The sequence below is a fragment of the Amblyomma mixtum genome, chromosome 6 (genome assembly GCF_055824585.1).
Source record: "Amblyomma mixtum isolate Tamu chromosome 6, ASM5582458v1, whole genome shotgun sequence".
NCBI lineage: Eukaryota > Metazoa > Arthropoda > Arachnida > Ixodida > Ixodidae > Amblyomma > Amblyomma mixtum.
The window spans coordinates 144865811-144884770 of record NC_143017.1 but is presented as its reverse complement, the minus strand read 5'-3'; the positions used below and the strand labels follow the sequence as shown (position 1 = coordinate 144884770).

At 43.7% G+C, this 18960-nt stretch overlaps 1 protein-coding gene across 3 annotated transcripts in view; it reads right to left on the bottom strand.

Annotated features, from left to right (window-relative positions):
* Stat92E (Signal transducer and transcription activator Stat92E) overlaps positions 1-18960 on the bottom strand; it is a 102763-nt gene that overhangs the window by 27520 nt on the left and 56283 nt on the right. For 2 of the 3 annotated variants that reach the window (XM_089549486.1, XM_089549487.1), the window contains exon 18: positions 1468-1596. In XM_089549486.1, the coding sequence (XP_089405612.1) occupies positions 1468-1596 (129 nt within the window). Of the gene's footprint in view, positions 1-1467; positions 1597-7162; positions 7195-18960 lie in introns of those variants that run through there. The other variant, XM_089549489.1, reaches the window with a different exon arrangement.

Here is an 18960-nt window from a genome sequence, read left to right as displayed (position 1 = left end):
AATCAAGAATGTTACCAACTTGCCCAAAAAGTGTTTTACTCAAGTTTACTTCATCTTGGAGAATTCCCCCAAAACACACTGCACTAACGTACAATACAGAAAAATCATTTTGGCTACAACCTGCTTACGATTTCCATGATATTTCAGCAGAGGCCAAGGGCGGAAAAACAATTTTTCACTTTGATAAATGACACTCAATCTACTGTTAGCTTTCTTTTCCACCAAGAATGCACCAAAAATTCCAAAGTAACCTAAACTAACTAATCTATGAGCAGAAAATGCCTCTGCTGGCATCAAATATGTCCCACAATGTAGACAGCAAGCCCGAAGTGAGGAAAAATGACTGCTTGTTCCGAGAGGCGCGTTATGCATCTGGGAAGACACCAAGGGCTTCCCTTCTCACTACTCAAAGGTGTAGGAGAGCACAGACACTAGACTGTAACTATGCCAAATAGCAAAGCAAGGTATCCACCAGCACACAAAGACAGCAAATACAAATACGAAGCGATGATGGCGACGGGGGGGAAGCACAGACTGGCAACAGCAGGAATAATGTAGAGATACGTTGTGGTTAAAACACGGACTTCTACTTGAGATATATAAAGTATAAAAAAGCGCAGAAAAGAATGATATATACGTCTAAAAAGCAAAACCAAGGTGCAATGACGAACCACTCAAGAAGCATTTTCGAAAAAATACTAGCAAGGTCTCAAAATGAAGAAAAAAAAAAGCTGCTTCAAAAGAACAAAGTTAAGGAATGACAAAAAATGATGAGATGAGGAACAAATAAAGATGGGAGATACAAGAAAAAAAAGTCAACTAATGCCACTACGACAGCACTTGCATTACAGCATTTTGTGATGTAACATCAGAAATACGCAGCACGCAGGAGACCCGGTAGCTACGGAGACACCAGACTTCTTTGCAGCCTAAATGCCAGGGACGCAAAGAAATGGTTTCCTTACAGCCCATGTCTCCTGAATACTTTCTGCAGCCGCACATCCCGGCAGGAGAGGCCGGGAAAGAAAATGGGTTGGTAGGGCGGCCACACGGGAATGCAAGTGCTTGACAACAGTTCTGACCATTTGTTTCTCTTGCTCACGAAAACCACACTCTTCCAGCGAGCTAAATGTTCGGAATGAACCGGGAGCAGCCATGATCTTCAGGGTTGCCAAACATTCCCAGCAGTCAGTTCTTCGCCAGCAGTTGGGTGGAGCATCGTCAGGGAGAAGTGATGCCATCGCTGAACAGCCGCTTTTGGGTCCACATGCTTGGCGGCATCGGGGCCGGGCTTTGGGGGGGCACAGGTGGGAGAAGTTGTGGGGCGGTGACAGGATAGGACGGTCAGGGATTGTGAAAGGGAGGGCTTCAAGAAGATAGAGGGAGAGGGGGAACAGGAGAGAGGGTGTGTGATGGGGGGAGGTGGGGGGATAGGCAGGCAGGCAGGCAGGCAGCAAGTGCACTTACTGCATGGCCTGGTCAAGGGAGGAACCATCGTGGTAGAGGCCCGTTCCCGCTTCCGGCGAGTGCGGGTGGAAAAACGACTGGGGCGTCGACGGGTTGCTGTCCATTAGGTTACACCCACTTGATGTCAACCTGCGGTGGCAGGGGAAAAAACAAAAACAAAGAATAACAGACATGAAAGACCACCATGCATTTGCAACAAATCTTGCATAAGATGAAGAGAACAGTCAGCGGCACTTTTTTTTTTTCTTATGGTCCACCAGTATCATAAAAATTGAGTTTTCAAGTGTACCGTGTTCCAAGCTTCAAGGTAAATATGTTCTGACAAAATCACCAAAAATTTAACGCAACACTCTGTCCCTAAGCCGGGGAAGCACACGGCCAGGCCACTGCGCTTGACAGCTGTGCATTGCAATACACGATGCTGTGCTCTGCACTTGCGGACAACGGTTGTTAAAAGCTGAGAGAACAAAATGTTTCCAGAAATGGAAATGAGCAGAAAATTTCCAGACTTGCTACCATTGCCTAAGGCGGAGAAGTCAGCTGCACACACCACAGAAGCGACCACCACACAGTCCATTTGGGCACATTCTTTCAGGCGCCCACCCCTCGGTGCACATGGACAAAGCGCTGCCGGGCCACAGCAGGCAGATAGCGGGAGCTTTTTAGCTACAACATGCTACAATGTTGTTTATCTTAGAAGAATCGCCTGCTAAAAACAATCACCCTGAAAGAAGGGAGCAACTAATTACTCAATAGCATCCACCAAAGTGTAGCAATATGCCGGCAGTTCCCTGAGCAATTGACTAAAGCCATTCCTGCTTTGAGTTATTGAGCAATTCATATTTTCCCTACCATCTGCTAGCAGTCTTGGTCAGCTTAGTTGTTAGAGCGACTGCCTTGGGCAGTGTTAAATCCCCACATCAAGACGTAGCTTTCTTCACCTAAGTTTCTGTTAAAGCTGCTAACATACACCCTTCTATGCACAGCAGACAGAAGAGAGAGAAGTGCTCTCAAACACTATGCACTAAGCATGGCTGCCGACAGTTATCATTCTCCTTTGGACGTTAATACGATGTACAAAGCCACGCCTAGCTGCTTAGCTACTGGTCAAGTCCGTGTTTGCGTCGATGTGACAAAAATTGCAATGTCATATGCAACGCCAGTGTCCTCTTACCAGGGCTGCTTTATCATGGGCTACGGCAATAGTCAATGAATCCAAACACCCAATGAACATAGATGCAAAGGTCACAGACACTCTTTTTAAGAAGATGCTAAGAAAAGACATCAGTGATGCATAGCCAAGGTATCACTACAGTTAAACCTTGCGGCAGCAAAATTTCCGCCCCAACAAAATATTTACGACCCTGTGTCAGCTGACCACACAACATCAAGTTTCCCCCAACACAATTTTCAGGGTGGGAAACCGCTCCAACAAAGCTTCCGTGAAGTATAACTGAACCTAAGAACTTATTTTACATTGTCACGGGCATAGGATCACCAATTTTTTTTTGCCTTTCACATCTAAAGATGCCTTGCTTCACAAAAAAGTATCACCCAAGTTAGTACAGTTCAAATCTTGATAATTCGAACTCGAGTGGGGACATTTCATTTATTCAAATTATGTGGAGTTTGGATTAGTGAAGCCCAATGAGGATGAGAAGCTAGTGCACTGGTTTGCACTCACCATCCTTATCTCACTGCTTGATGGCTTCTGTCAGTCCACGACACACTTTCCGCTTTGGCATGTTTCCTATCTCACCTGAACTTTGCACCAACACATGTATGGCATCCGTCAAATATGAATAGCCCAAGAGGTTCTCTTCTAACCCATATAGTTGAGCTCTAGTAGCAACCCCGGCAGTCCTATCAGAGTATATTTCTGATAAAAGCAGACTCGTCTATGACATGTCAGCAACATTGAATCATTGCACTGCTGAGTGCAATGAACGCAGATGCCTTGGAGACATCTGTGATGACTTGTCTCTCAATGATATCCAGACTGATGTCACAGTGCGAAGGCATCAAAGTGACTAATACCCGTGCCACACGTGCACAAGAAATGGCAGTAAATGCTTAAGGCCTTAAGTTTGTTAATGACATTATTTATGGAGTTGCTGCTACACGTCCACATTTAATGCCATTATCGAAAGTGACGGTGACGATAACGCTTGCAAGGTGGTCAAAAGTTTCATCTGAATATAAACATTCCTAATGAGCATAATATATCGGTAATGTTGTTCAAATGTAAAGTGAAAACGACTTTCCAGAAAATACGGCTGTTCCTGCTTTACAAGTCGAAAAAGTAGCCATAAACTCACATGTCAGCACATAAGTCAAGAGTACCTGTCAATAAGGCTGGTTAAAATGGCGCTCTTTGCAACGAAAATGCGATATAGATGCCTCATCTGACTGAAAGTTAAGAATTAACCATTTCCTACTGGTTAGGAAGTTGTTACTAACAAAGCTGCACGCTTTTCTGCGTGTGGAATGGGAACGAGAGTACACATTGCATGGGCGAATGAGTTGTGGCGAACTCAGTAGGTCGCGAATGGCAGTAAGGCTAATGCCATTAAATTTATGCGTGTGGCACCACACGAATGCCATTAAAACTTAAGGCAGTAAGCACTTAATGGCATTAAATCTGTCCGTGTGGCACGGGTATAAGACTACCAACTACTTCTTCCAGCCACATGGCTACCAAGAAGTTCAAGGTTGGTTTGGTTTTATGGCACTTAACGTCCCAAAGAAACTCAGGCTATGAGGGAGGCTGGAGTGGAGGGCTCCGGATAATTTCGACCACCTGGCGTTCTTCACAGTATATGACATCGCACAATACACAAGCCTATAGCATTGCGCCTCCACCGACATGCGACTGCCGCGGCCTGTGTAAAACGTGCGCCTTTCGGCTCAGCAGCCAAACACCGTAACGACCGAGCCACCGGGGTGGCTAGAAGTTCCAAGGAAATATATATATATATTTTTTTTTCTGAGGAAACTATTTTGCGCATCGCTTGAACGACTCCTGCAAGGTCCAAAAGTTGGTCAATAGTATATCAGAGGCCTCATGTGATACGAATTCTACAGGAGCACAAAAAAAGGCCACAATGCAGCTGCTAACATAGTACGAAAGTTGCATTACGGCAATTATGTAGAAAAAGCAAAGCAACCAAACGTGACTAATTTCTGGAAATATATGTTCACACAACCATGTATTCCAATCTGCTGCCATTACAAGCCAATTCCACCATAATTATATTTCTGCTTCAATGAGATTTTTCCCCTCTCCTGTGAATTTTGTTGTACTGGGGTTCAACTGCACTTTCTGCGACTGAGACCCTTTTACTAAGATTAAGTGCAGATGTAAGACCTAGTATGGTATATGGTACGGTATATGTGGTTTAACATTTCAAGGCGAATCAGCTCTGAGGGACACCGTAGTGGAGGGCTACGGCTTAATTTCTGCCACCTAGGGTTCTTTAATTTGCACTGAGATCGAATTGCACACTGGTGCCTTGTGTTTAATCTGGCGTTTTGCCTGCACTGAATTGCAGGTGCTGTGGCTGGGATCGAATCTGCACCCTCAGGCTCAGCAGCTTAACGTCCAGCTACTGAGCCACCCCATCGCGGCAGATGCAATCTCTGGCAGTGTGCAACAGGCACAATTACTTGAGCTAAATTCAAGCAGACATCCTACCAGTCCCCTAGGCATGGCACTGGACTAGTGCATTGCACATAGGTGCCGTGCAACCTTTGCAATTCTGCTATTTCAACGGGAAAGCCCCACTGAAAATTAACCCATAAAAAACAAACACAAAATGCAAAAGGGGGGAGGAGGAGACAGAGACTTGCTGAATGGCTTCAGAATCTCAATCCCTTGACATCACAAATGTCAGTGCAATTCAAAAACATTCCAATCTCTGTTTTGCTCAGCACTTTACTGCACGTCACCATAACCTGACAAACTGCAAAGGCTATGTACGCAGCCAATTGATTACATCTTGGCAGTAGGCTACATGACCATTCAGAGGTGCCACTCTGTCCATCTGTTAAGGCCGCTGCACAGTTGCAGTGCTCACGAGCTCGCCAAAGAAAGAAACTACTTGTACTGAAACAATTGTTGAGCAAAGACACAGGGAAGCAGGTGGAACCTATTCTCTTTGTTGAACAGTTACATGTGTGCCAATTTCAGTATTGCGGAAAGGTGGAAGCAGGCTACCTCTCATCTGGAACCGTGCACACACATGCACCCGACTGTTTGCAATTGAAATTCAAAAAGCTAAAGTGATAAAACAATTAGCCAAGTCACTTCCAAATTCAAAGTGTACATACTACCAAAGTAATTAAACGTACCAAACGCAGAAAAGTGCTTTGTTCTAGGGACACCGAGTACAAATTGAAGTTGACCCGTATTGACAGACTATGGCATTTTAATGACAGAGACAACTTTCACCAAAAACGGAGCTTTTACAAGCTAGAAATGACCAAAAACAAAATACAGCTGTTACCCTCAAAGGCTAATTTCGCAATTAAACTGCATGCACCGGCACCAAACGTTTGGTACACAGAGGCTATGCAAGAGGTTATAGGCTATGCTACATTTCCATTCACTTCAATATAGCGGCAACAAGTCGTTCTCGGTGTGGACGTCGCAAGTTCGAATTGAGTGGTGGGAAAATATTTAAATTCCATTTTCTCAGCTACAAACGGGATTTTTCTTTTGCTTTGGGACAAAGGCCTAACGTACCTAGAAAGAACCAGAGAATCAATTTTTACGAAGAAAAATAACTGGATGTAGTTATCCTCAGTCTCTCTTCACAACCATGAGGCACACACATGCTTTCGGATACAACTGCTGGCATCAACAAAAACCTATCTATGTGATGTAGACTCAAATGTGATGAATATCATTAAGCAGCAGCAAAACAAGCCTCAAGTAGCTTTTGCTATTCAACAACAGTGTTGCCACACCTTAAGACACGGGCATATTAACGCCTCACAATACTTGAACACACACACGCACACATTTACACATGCTTGTGAAGCACATGCAGGCTGAACGTGCACAGCAGGCGCAGGACAAAACAGTGACGCAAAACCCGCACGTACACAGGCAGGCAACCTGTTCAACATAAGCGCATGAAGATGCTGCTCAAAAGTGCATTCTCAAAGCGCAGCATGACAATGAATGCAGTGACACATGCAAATGGCAAAGTGGTTCTTAATGTAAGCATGTTGACCTTCAAAGTACTTTGGTGAGAAGAGGCATTTTACGCACTGAATTAGTTTATACTATTACAAAAAGCTGCCAGCCTTTCAGTGATGCTACAGAAGCTATTAAGTAATTACAAATAACTGCCATAACTGTCTTCAAAATGCTTGCTGCAATGAGCTCCTGACCAATGGCTTGCCTACAAATAAGAGCGACATAGCAAAGATAAAAGGAAGGCAGGGAAAGATTAACACTTGCTCCAGAAATGGCAGCACCAAGTCCCAGCATCCGGGCCACTAGGGCGCAGTAATTCTCGCATACTGTCAAAGACTGGAGTTGGCTAACATTACACTAGTATTACTAAGGTCAGATAAGTCAATTTCACAGCACAGAAATAGCTGCATACAGTGCACAAGTGCTGCGTGTGCCGCTATGCAAAGCATTTGTTGAGTGCAGTCGAGGAATACCTTTGGAAGGACAACTTACATGCATGGCTTCAGACAAGAAATATACAAAATCTATAAAAAGAAAAAAAGAAAAGAGAGAGAGAAGGAGGTCTTGTAGGACAAGACACGATGCAGGTGGACAAGGTACAAACAACAGCTGCCACAGTGGCAGCACACCGAAAACACAATGGAAAACGACCACATGCGTGCACAGAAGTGTGCACACCTTCCAAACACGAAGACAACACACGGAGAAGACAGGCCAGGTTCACACAGCTTCAAGGTTAAGTACCTGCAGGTTGTGATAAGGTTTCAAGAACCCATGCCTGAGCTAAAGGAGTTGAGTAAGCTGAGAAAACCTACTCTAGTAAATAAAGAGTGGTTGAAAAAGCTCTAGTCAAATGTACTCTTAATACACAGCGTGTCTAGCTAGTTGCTGAGCAGGGTTTTAGAGCGCAGCTCTTTTTTTTTCTTTGTTCCCTCGTTGAAGAGATTAGCAAAAGAAATTGTCACAACAAAAAGTTTAGAACTGTGGCCCCAGTGATTTTTAGAAAAATGTTAACGTGTGGGGTTCAACATCCGAAGCGACATGTGGGCTACGAGGGACACCGTAGTGAAGGGGCTCCGGATTAATTTAGACCAACCGAGGTTTTTTGCACCGACATGCATTGACATTGCATAGCAAACAGGTGTTCTTGTATTTCGCCTGTACCAAAATATGTCTGCAGCTAGGAACAAACCCTTGGGATTAGCAGCCAGCGGAACGCCAAAGCAACTGAGACATCACGGCGGGTGACCTTTGGAATAGAAAGCTGCGTTGGGCATTCACGTGCCCAAGTATTACAAAAATTGCTTCTTCAACAAAGACCACTAAATTTAAAAGAGTGACCTCAAAGTCTTGCGTCCTTAAAATAACGCCCTCTGGTACGTCATTAAAATAAAATCAACCTTGCACTGCTAGCATGCCGTTTTCAGTAGGCGATTAATGTGATGGCTGCTGCGACAAGGGTGCAAATGAAATTTCACTCACTTTAGCAAGTAGTATCGCACAGGATACCCTAAAGCCTCTCCGGGATGTTAGTGCAGAGTGTGTTGAAAGCACCACACAAACAAAACATGCACAACCACCACCTGCACATAACATGTGCCAGCACAGTCATCCTTGCAAAGCTGGAGCTGCACAAATTAGGGGTGTGCAAATAATCGAAATTTTCAAACAGCAAGTCAAATATCTTCCTATTCGGTTCACTGAATGAACCAAGTAGTGCATGATGAGAATTATTCGAGTTTGCTCTGTTTGAGTTTTCACACAGTTTTCGAATAATTGGCACAATGTTCGAATAAGGCATGCCATAGTTCTCCGACTTTCGAAAATAGGGCCCGCTATGACATCACACAGAATACTGCCACGACTGGTCCGCACGGGATGGAGGGTTCAGTGCTGCGATGCGGTCCATCAGAGCGGCGGATTTCATAATGCTCATACATAACCTCCAAAATTAAGAAAAACAGCCGCACTCAGGCGTGTTCAGCAAACTTTACTTTGAAGCCTGATCTCGACGGCTATGGTTCATATATAGCCCTCGCTCCTCTCATCTACTGAGATATGGCGCTGGTTTATTCACTGTTGTCATCAGTAGGAAAAGGTGAGTTTTCTAAATGTATGACACGACAGTGATGGAGTTCATATAATGACTTCTTGTCGCATACCTCCTAGGAGAGGACAGTTTTGCGTCTTTTCACAGCTGTATTTATAACTCTAAGCCACAGTGTCGTACCACAGCGCTGCCGGTAGACCCTAAGCTGTTTCGCATGATACTCGTTGTGTACGAATATTACCACAAGTAGCGAGTATTCGTACAAAATTTGATTCATATTTGTTTCGGTTCTAACACATTCTCGATTTCTAATCAATTCAGTTTTTAGCCACACTATTCGCAATCGATTCGCTAGCACAACTTAACTATTTGTATTCGGTTCTGTACTGAAGTGCCATCCGCACACCCCTAGTACAAATGCACGGAGATGCTAAATGCACTCAGATAAAAACAATCATAAAAATAATAAAACAAAGACCATGCTGTCAAAGCCAAACAAAATGTGAGGGCTGCATGCAGCGACCATTCTGCAACACCTGAGGGAGAAATGGAATGAGTGTCCAGTGCAACATGTCTTGACCACACTGGCACCACCTGGTAACAACAACCAGGCACACGATCATACAAAATAGAGAAAACTGGCACTGCAGAAGCGGTGCATGCATATCACTGTGCCACAGCCAGAGAACAAAAGGACAAGAAGGGCAGCCAATATGCATTCTGTGTAGAGCCAGCCCCGTAGTCAAGTTGTGGCACGTCAAAGTTTTTTGACGGTGGTTTCACTGCAAAGCTACACAGGCTTCCAAGAAAAGCAAGCAAATCAACAAGGAGCTGTGCAAATGTAGTATTGGAGTAATCACTCATTGGCATTCACCCAAGCCATTCGGCTACAAAAGAAAGCTATACAGCTTCCGGAGAAACTTTGTCCTGGTCTAGGGTTTCACTGGGATCACCGCTTCACCACAGCAGTCGCTCTACCAGTTGAGCTAACCGGGATGGCTAGCATATGGTAAGGTGAAAGAGAATTGGCCAATAAACTCGAAGTGGGAACAGTATGTCAAATGTTGGTCAATCCAGGATGCCAATGAGTAATTACTCCCTTATTACAAATCTACTCCACCTTGGGGGATTCCCCGAAACATTTAGTTGACACAGTGCAAATGGCAACCAGAAATTTTTTATTGCTGTAGCTGCCGAGCTTTTAGCATATGGGCCACTGAGCAGCTAAGTGGGCCCATACTTCGATCACAAACATGAACACGAATATGGCAGCTCCAAGTTCGATAGAGATGTATACCCTCAACAATGTAAGCGCAATACAGTAGGAAATTCAGACATCGAATGTAGCTAGGTAACAAGTTCCATTTACTACACTGAATATTAAAATCCACCACAGCGAATCACCTAATGCAGTAGAATTATTTTAGGACACTTATTGCAATGTGCTGATAATATCCAAGAAGGAGGATACCCATCTATGGCTAGCTATGTACAGCAAAACACTGATAATTCGGAATTGGCTCATCCGTGCATTTTTCCCAGCCCCATATCTTATTGTGTGTACTTCACTGAATAGTGCAAGCAGACAGTGTGCTGGTGATGAGGTAATTCATTGACTTTGGTAACAGCCTCCAAGGCTCCCGATGTAGACAAACACCAAGCTGGTGGTGCAGTGCCACTTATCTCGTACAGTAATCTGAACGATTTTTCTACTCCAATATTTTTAATTTGCATGACATCTGAGACGTTACTGAGGAACTGTCACGCACCTCATAGGAAATGTGCACATATTCATGGCTGCTATTTTGGAGTCCGAAAAGTTCAATTTTTCGGGCTAAACAGACGCCACCAATACTGTGAAGAACATCCCCCCCCCTCCCGGCCGAAAATTCACCTTTCGCCCCAACAAAGACGTGAGTGGGCACTGCTGTCACAACCAATCGGCCCTTTGCAGCCGTGATAGGTGCGGCTTGGATTTAAATAGAGTCAGTCAGACACTGGCTTGGATAGGCTTGGCTAATTGTTTCTCACTGTTGCCACTCATGTCAGTGGCACGCTTTTCATTGCTACTGAGGTGGTGTGCAAGAAAAAGAAAAAAAGCATGCCACGGCATGCGATTTTACTGAAAACGGGACAGTGGCAGTGTCTGCTGCAGCTTAGACAATGCCGCACATGGTGTGGAGCACATGGAGGGATGTGGTGGCGGGGACACAGCCAGAGGTGCTCACTTCATCTCTCTTCTTATCATGGGTTCCTTCTCTAGGTCTTCGTGACCGCCGTTGGCTGGGAGACATTCCTATCTTGCTTTGTAAGTGTGTTAGCGGCATGACCGGCGGCCACGTCGCACAGTCCGGTTCTGGTGACGTGAGGTGGTGCAGGCATGATGAAAGCTTGACTCTAGCTTCTAAATACAATTTATTTATTATCACTTGCATACGGGGTGCGAGAAACGGCAAAGTTTGTGATTTTAAAGTGAAAGCTTTACTACTTGCACTTTCAGCCTTTGCCGTGGCGCGGCGTGCCACCATTGACCTTTAGTTGACCTCTGTGTGACGCCATGTGTGACATCACGCCGAAAAGAAGGGCGACCGACTTGCGCCGTCGCAAGCCGCGGCGGTGCCACCACTGGCGCCTAACTCCTGCGCTCTTCGCTAGGAGCGCGATTGTGGCGTTACGCTGAAGAGATTAGGCTCGACTCACGTCGCTAGAAAGCAGTAGCTGTGCCAACCACCAGCGGCTTAACACTGCTTCGCGATCTCGCGCCGTCCGTGTGCGACGGCGGTGCACATGAACGGCGGCCTGACTGGACTGGATTGTACTGGACTGGATTGGAATAGATTACATTAGATTACATTGGATTGGATTGCATTGGATTGGATTGTATAACAGATGCACCACCACAAGTCTAACCACAAGCACCACCACCAGCTACACTACCAGTTGAACCATGGCGTAGGTACGGATATTGCTTTCGCAATTACCGGGCTTAACCAAGCTAAGCCACAGCGAATTTTTTTTTTTGAAGCGGGTTGGAAGTTCACATATTTTCCAGACTGTTCAATTATTTGGACCATTATTCAGAATTCCGCACAGTCAACAAAATAGGTCGGCAACTTCAATACTCAACTCGCATGATGGCAGCAGCAACTAACACTGTCTCCTGCAGTCACTCATGCGCACATATATTTTTCGCATACTGATTGCTTCCAGCAATGCGGGCAGTTTGTTTGCAAAAAATGTCGCAGCAAACAACTGTAACCCTGCGCTAAAGGAAACCTAGATATGTGACTAACTGGGAAACCATTTTTGTTTCCTCTTGGAATAATTTGAAAAGCTGCTTTACTCTAATATTTTTCCTTGCCTGACAGACAGCAACTCAACAACGTTCTACATCACCTCAGTGAGTTGGCCATGAGTACAAAGTAATACAAAGGTACAATTTTTCACTTTTACTGAAGAGAGAGAGAAGAAAAAGGCAATTTAAACTGATTCCCTGGCACCTTATTAAGTATAGAACAGTTTATGGTCGCAATGTAAGCAGTTTTTCTTTGCTAGCTTGGTACTTTCATAATTGCTATGCTTCGGGCACCATTCCCACCTTACTCTGAAGATGTGACGACTTCTTGCTGCACATTACATTGCAATATTCATTCATTAACAGGTTGTGACATTTCCCGGGACCACTCCCCAAGTTTAGAGACCTAAAAAGCAGGGATCTAACAAGGCAAATTTGCAATTGTGATTAACCCATATATGCCAAAACTTCAGAAATCTGAAAAATTAAATATTTTCGATATAAAACAGATATTTCATTTCACAATTCAGAACCATACTTTTATTGGCACAAATATTATTCTCAATACAGACTTCTGAGCCATTCTACAAAGTAGGAGACTAGGCAAATTCACTACCTGTTTTGTGTGGGAAAGCTTCAAACATCGACTTTAAAATCACATTTCTTCTAGCCTACGGTGGTTTCCTTTTGGCAATGTACAAAATCTACTTGTTTTCCTTGCACAATTACCACATAGTGGATAGGGTCGAATTTCAAAAATGAACCCAGAGAAGACCTGCAGATATTTATCAATGCACAAAACTGAACGCACACACCACAACCCCTGCACAGTAAAAATTTACGCCCTCTTGAATCTATGCTAGCTGGTGCAACTGTTTACACAATAAATTTTTACTGTGCAAAAAAGAGGTGTACGCGCGTCCTCGTCTTGTCTTTGCTTCGTCCTCGTTTTTCTGCGCAATTTTTTCAGTATGTGCTACATGTAGGACGCAAGGGATATATAGGCTAAATATGCAGACCAGCTATCCTCACTACAACAGATTCCAAAGCTGATGTTTGCCCAATGCCGATTTCCTCTGTATCGACAGTGACACAAATGCCCATGTCATCAAGTTCAGGGCCACAGAAAAGCCTTTTGTTGTAGCCAAACAGAACCTAAAATAAGTTTGTTATCTTCCAGATCTTTCGAGACAGAGGAACACAGAATGCTTTCAACAACGCAACATTCCTGAAACGAGTCATGGGCGATGTTTCACGTAGTGGAGTGACAGCTCCAAACATGGCACGCAGGCAGGTAGTTATAAATATGCTCTGCCAAAGGCTTTGATACAGTGGTTTCTTATGTGCGCACGCCTTGCATAGTTTTTTTTTTAAGAGCAAGAAAATTAATTTGTTTAAAAACAGCAGTTCAATATTATAGAACTACACTTCCTTTCACAGCTCATCAATTTTCCCAGCTCACAGGCAAATACTGAAGAATACTACTGATATGTCCCCGGTTTGTACGCTCAAAATTATGAGCACTAGAAGTGTCTTATGGTGTTACACTGCTTATTTCCGGTTAGTACATTCCCAGACAACAGTTTCTCAAGAACACCTAAGGGCACGCATCATGAAAAGCGTTTATACTGCAGTCTTTTTCATGCCACATGTGACCTAAAGGCTACTTCTCATAGCCAGTGTTCAACTGATGAAATCGAAACAGCATGAGAGAAGAAATTCAATTATAAATTATTTAAAGGTCATAGATGAATACCACGCGGTGATCCATGTATTCGAATGTCTAAAGCACCATTTGAAAGAAGAAAACAAGTAACTAAAAATAGGTGTCTGTAGGTGTCTTTAATGTTTCTCATGAGCTAAGGACAACATATATACGGACCTAATTCTGCAAGCATTAACCCTTTCACTGCCAGATTTTTTTACTCACATCTGCACACACCCTGCCGGGTTTTTTTTGCATTTCAGTTTCCTGGAAATTTTTTGCTAGTAACGCACTAAAATGCTCTGCAGGACATGTAGACATGTTTATTCAGGATAATCTTATAGATATTAGTTGTAATGAATCAAATCTTCCAGCAACAATCTGGCCTGTCGGATTTCCTCCTCTTGCGCGGATTTTTTCGGTGGCAGGGGGACGACTTCATCGCTGTCATCCCTCGACAAGGCACTCCTTCCTTGTTCTCATTATCATTGGACTCCGAATTCACAAGCAATTTTGAATTTCTTCGTCCGTCAAAGCGCGGACGAGTGTGCCACACAGCCTCATGGCTGCTGTGCGCGGACCAAAACGAAGCGACTCGGATGTGGAAACATGCGCGCCATCTGTTGTTTAAAATTTACCCTACAAAATCTATCAATTTATGGAGTCTCTCCATAGATGGTGGTACATGTTTGCATAGTTTTTTTTACACGAGTATTATCGGGAGCGGCAGGGGGTGAGTTAAAAAGCCAAAACGAGTTAACTCGGGAGAGGCAGGGGGTGTGCATATGTGGCAGCCAGAGTTATCCCGGGAGTGGCAGATTAAGGGTTAAAAAAGGCACTGTTCAGACACTGTGCTGAGACGCAACTGGCACTTTTATGAAGTGTCAATGAGTGCCTTTGTACCTCATTCAACAGTTACATTTTTGAGAACCTTAGGCGATTGGAAAATATGTCCCTGAATATAATTTTTTTTTTTTTCGGATGCTTTTTAAAGACGTATTATCTATGAGGTTCATCATCATCAATCACTTTATTTCAGCTTTCTTTACAAAAAACTGAGGGTGGCAAGAAAAAAGCAGTCATTACGACCGCTTGACAAGCCCCGCCACCCCTACAAAGAGGCAGTTTGGTAGCGACTATGATGGTTACTTTATACACTTGTAACAACACAAGGTACACGGAAAGACAAGGCATGTAAATACATACATAAAAGGAAACTTTTTTTTTTTTTTTTGCATGCACAAGTAGTATTTCCGCAGAAGAGAATAAAGGTTTTACACAACATTTATGGTTCAATGCAATAAAGTTCCATACATGGTCACACATACTGTGGGACCTAGCTTGCAAACACATTTCGAATAGCCGAGACAGACATGCTGTGCAATGTGTCATAAAATGGCCTGTTCAAGTATTTCGGAAGAATGTATTTTAGTGTGGAAAAGCCACAATTTGTCCTGCGTCTTGGTAATGAATAGATCATATGCTGTCGTGTCATATACGGTGTCCGATGTTGTGCAAGTGTCACAATGCTAGAAAAAAATGTGTAAAGAAGTGTGCGCATGTGGTGTCCCCTCTCTTGTTGTGTTCTTCTTGTTGCGCCGCCGTTCATTTCATCATGCACCAACTCGCCCCTCAGGCCATTCTCCAAAAAAATGTGTCTTCGGCTATTATTTTTTTACAGAAGGATGCAAACCTGTAACTGAACATTTTTGTTACGGGTATTATTCTGTATTGCAGGTAGATAGGACATGTCGGAGCATCATATGGTACATTAGCAATTATGCAAAATACTCTTTTCTGCAATATTAGAAGCTTCTGGATGTTAGATGCTGTGGTTTGTCCCCATACAAGGAAGCAATACGATACATAAAAATAAAAACGCATAGTACAGATTCAGCTTAGTTTTGGCGGGTAGAATATGTTTATTCCGCGAAATTATCCCAATATATCTAGAAAGGGATAGGCACATTTTGCTTATGTGGGCGTCCCGTGACATAGTAACAGTAAATACCACTCCGAGTAATGTGAAGATTTCCATGTACTCAATGGGAGCGTTGTCGAAATAGAGTGGTGGCACACTGCCTAAATGCTGCCCCTTTGGATGGAATAATAAAGCTTTAGTTTTTAGTTTGTTTATTTTTAATGAGTTCAAAGATGACCAGTCAGATAATGATGACAAAACTGCATTTGCGGTGTTAGTTCTTTGATGTCAGGTGAGGACAAAGACAGACTGGTGTCGTCAGCATATATGATGTACTTAACTAAATTACTGATGTTGCATACGTCATTAATATACATGTTGAATAGATGCGGCCCCAGAAGGCTGCCCTGGGACACACCGTTTGTGATTGCTAACAAGTCCGAAGAGTTGTGATTTAAAGCAACATACTGGGAACGAGCACTGAAATACGATTGAATGAGACAGAGGGCGTGGCCACGTATACCGTAATGGTAGAGCTTTTTAAACATAGTTTCGTGATTCAGTGTATCGAACGCTTTGCTAAAGTCTACAAAGACGCCTAAGGTGAGGCGTTGAGCTTTGAAGTTATTTAATATGTATTCCTTTTGATCAAGCAGAGCATGCTCAGTTGGTCTATGCTTTGTGAATCCATACTGACAGTTGGCTATTACACAGTGCTTCTGTAGAAAATTGTAGTAACATCGATGCATTATTTGTTCTAGCCCCTTGGGAAAAAGAAAGGTAGGACAGATATTGGCCTGTAATTTCCAAGAACATTTTTATCACCTTTTTTATAAATAACCACTACATTTCAGTTCTACTACATTTCAGACATGAAGTGAATCTATCGCTACTGCGGGAACTAAATATTTACCAATACTCATGCAACGGTCAAACTCCTCCCAAAAGACAAATTTTATGCTAGTTCAGCTTAAGTTAAGAACAACGCAGCGAGCTATGGAAAGGAAAATGATAGGTGTAACGTTAAGAGATCGAAAGCGGCGGAGTGGGTGAGGGAACAAACGCGGGTTAATGACATCTTAGTTGAAATCAAGAGGAAGAAATGGGCTTGGGCAGGGCATGTAATGCGAAGGCAAGATAACCGCTGGTCCTTAAGGGTAACAGAGTGGATTCCAAGAGAAAGCAAACATAGCAGGGGACGGCAGAAAGTTAGGTGGGCGGATGAGATTAAGAAGTTTGCGGGGATACAGTGGCGGCAACTGACAAAGGACAGGGTCAATTGGAGAGACATGGGAGAGGCCTTTGCCCTGCAGTGGGTGTAGTCAGGCTGATGACGATGATGATAGTGGTGATGATGATGATGATGAGACAATTCTTGCAAGAAATGTTTCTCCCTTCAAAGCAAGAAAAACCATAATGCTGCTGCCAACTGAAATGAAATTCAAGAAACAAAGTGTTTAAAACAGATTTTGGGGTATATACTAATGTTTTAATATCAGCTTCCAAATCAGATCACAGCATAGCCAGATTTTGGAGAGTGAAGCTTAAGGCACTGTGAAATCAAACAATTCCCCTATGAAAAAGACACAAGCTCAAGGACGGCAACTTAACACTGCTTACAGGTTGCAGTACACACCCAAACGGCAACAGTGTACAAATAATGGAATTTCAAAGTGTACAAATAATGGAATTTCAAAATGAATAGCCTTGATTTGATCAGATAGTGGTGAATAGCAGCATAAAAATTCAAAAAGTGAATCTAATTCATTTACTGAATACTGTTCCAAGATGTGCTCAGCAAACAAACGAAAGAAAAAAAGTTAAGACTTTAAGACTAACGCCTACACACTTTTTTTCCAGCCGTTATACATCACATAAACCGCATCCATAATCCTTTATCATAAACTGAGGGCACAAAAGAAAACCAAGATCAGAGATGGAATCAGAAAAGTCCGCAAAGTTTCATTTGTTTGTAATCCCTGTACAAATGTTCTGGATCGCACGCTTTCTGCATCAGTAGTCACTGGACATGCTGCATGCAACTGTAGCCGGCCGACACTACAGTTCATAGATAGCAGGCACGCAGGAGTCTCTCACAATCCATGCAGCAGCCACTTCTAAGCAGCAACAAGTTTTAAATAGGCCTCATGATTATTCGATATTTGATTTCATCTGAATGCTTGGTATTCAAAATCTCCAAGTATTTGTCTCAAGCGAATATGGTAACACCTCATCAATTCAGACGCTGCTGGGCCCACACTTGTTTAATTTGGACGCACTCCAAATCGGAGGCCGTGTCGTTATATGACCAACAAAGCCAGCGATCACGCTAATATCTAGCGTCATGTCAAATATAACATCAAAGAGGTGCCTCCGCACCTCTTATGTCAGGCAACGGCAGGAGTGATGATGTTCAGAGGGCCCCTGTGCCGGAAAATTGTGTGGCCGCATAGTTTCGGTTTCCCTCTTTCCAGTTTAGCTGCAGACCACGGCGATGGTGGCCCGGTAGTGCATCGGCCAGCCAGGTGAGTACAGTGTTGCGCAGTTTCAGGTGCTTGCAGATTGATGCGCCCTGTTCTTTTCATTTTCTCACCAGAAGGTGTCTCGCCGTTCCGATGCGTATGTTTCCTCCGGTTCTGCCCGTGTGATTCTTCCATTCTTTCTTTATTGGAACAAAAATGCGTGCTCGTCACGCGCTGTTGGCAGTTTGTGCAGTGGCACTTATTCACACGAGATGACGCCGCTTGTGAAAAGGTGAAGGAGGCTGCGAAGACCTTTACCATTCAGGAGCAGTCCTGTGTTAACAATCCCAACAGTGTAGATGCGGTATGCACAGACTGCATTCGGAAAAATCGTCGTTGCCGCGCAGTTTTCATCTTAAAGTTAGATGACCGCTGGCTGGTTTTCCCAAAATTAATTTACAGTCCTTACATGTATATAACGCCAGGGGGGGAGACCTCATGGAAGAAAAAAAAAAAGTGATTATAATGTGATCACAAGCTGTTCAGGCTAGCGACAGACGAGGCGCGAGGACTCAGGAAAAAAAATGACCATGGCTAGCAAAAACACCGGAAGCAACGGATAAGTTGATATTTTAGTGGCAACACTTCAAAAATGCATGAGATATTGTCTGCAGCAAAGCCTCCAATGCGTTACCCCATGCAGTCTTCCATGCAGCGGCGGCCACCGCCGTCTCTGCTGCCCAGCCCTGTGCCTGTTCCCACTTTTCTCTGGTTCCTACTCTGCTCAACTTTTCTGGTGCCTTTCCTTTCTCAATGGCCTGGGCTGGATTTTTTTCAAGTCCACAGCCACACACTAC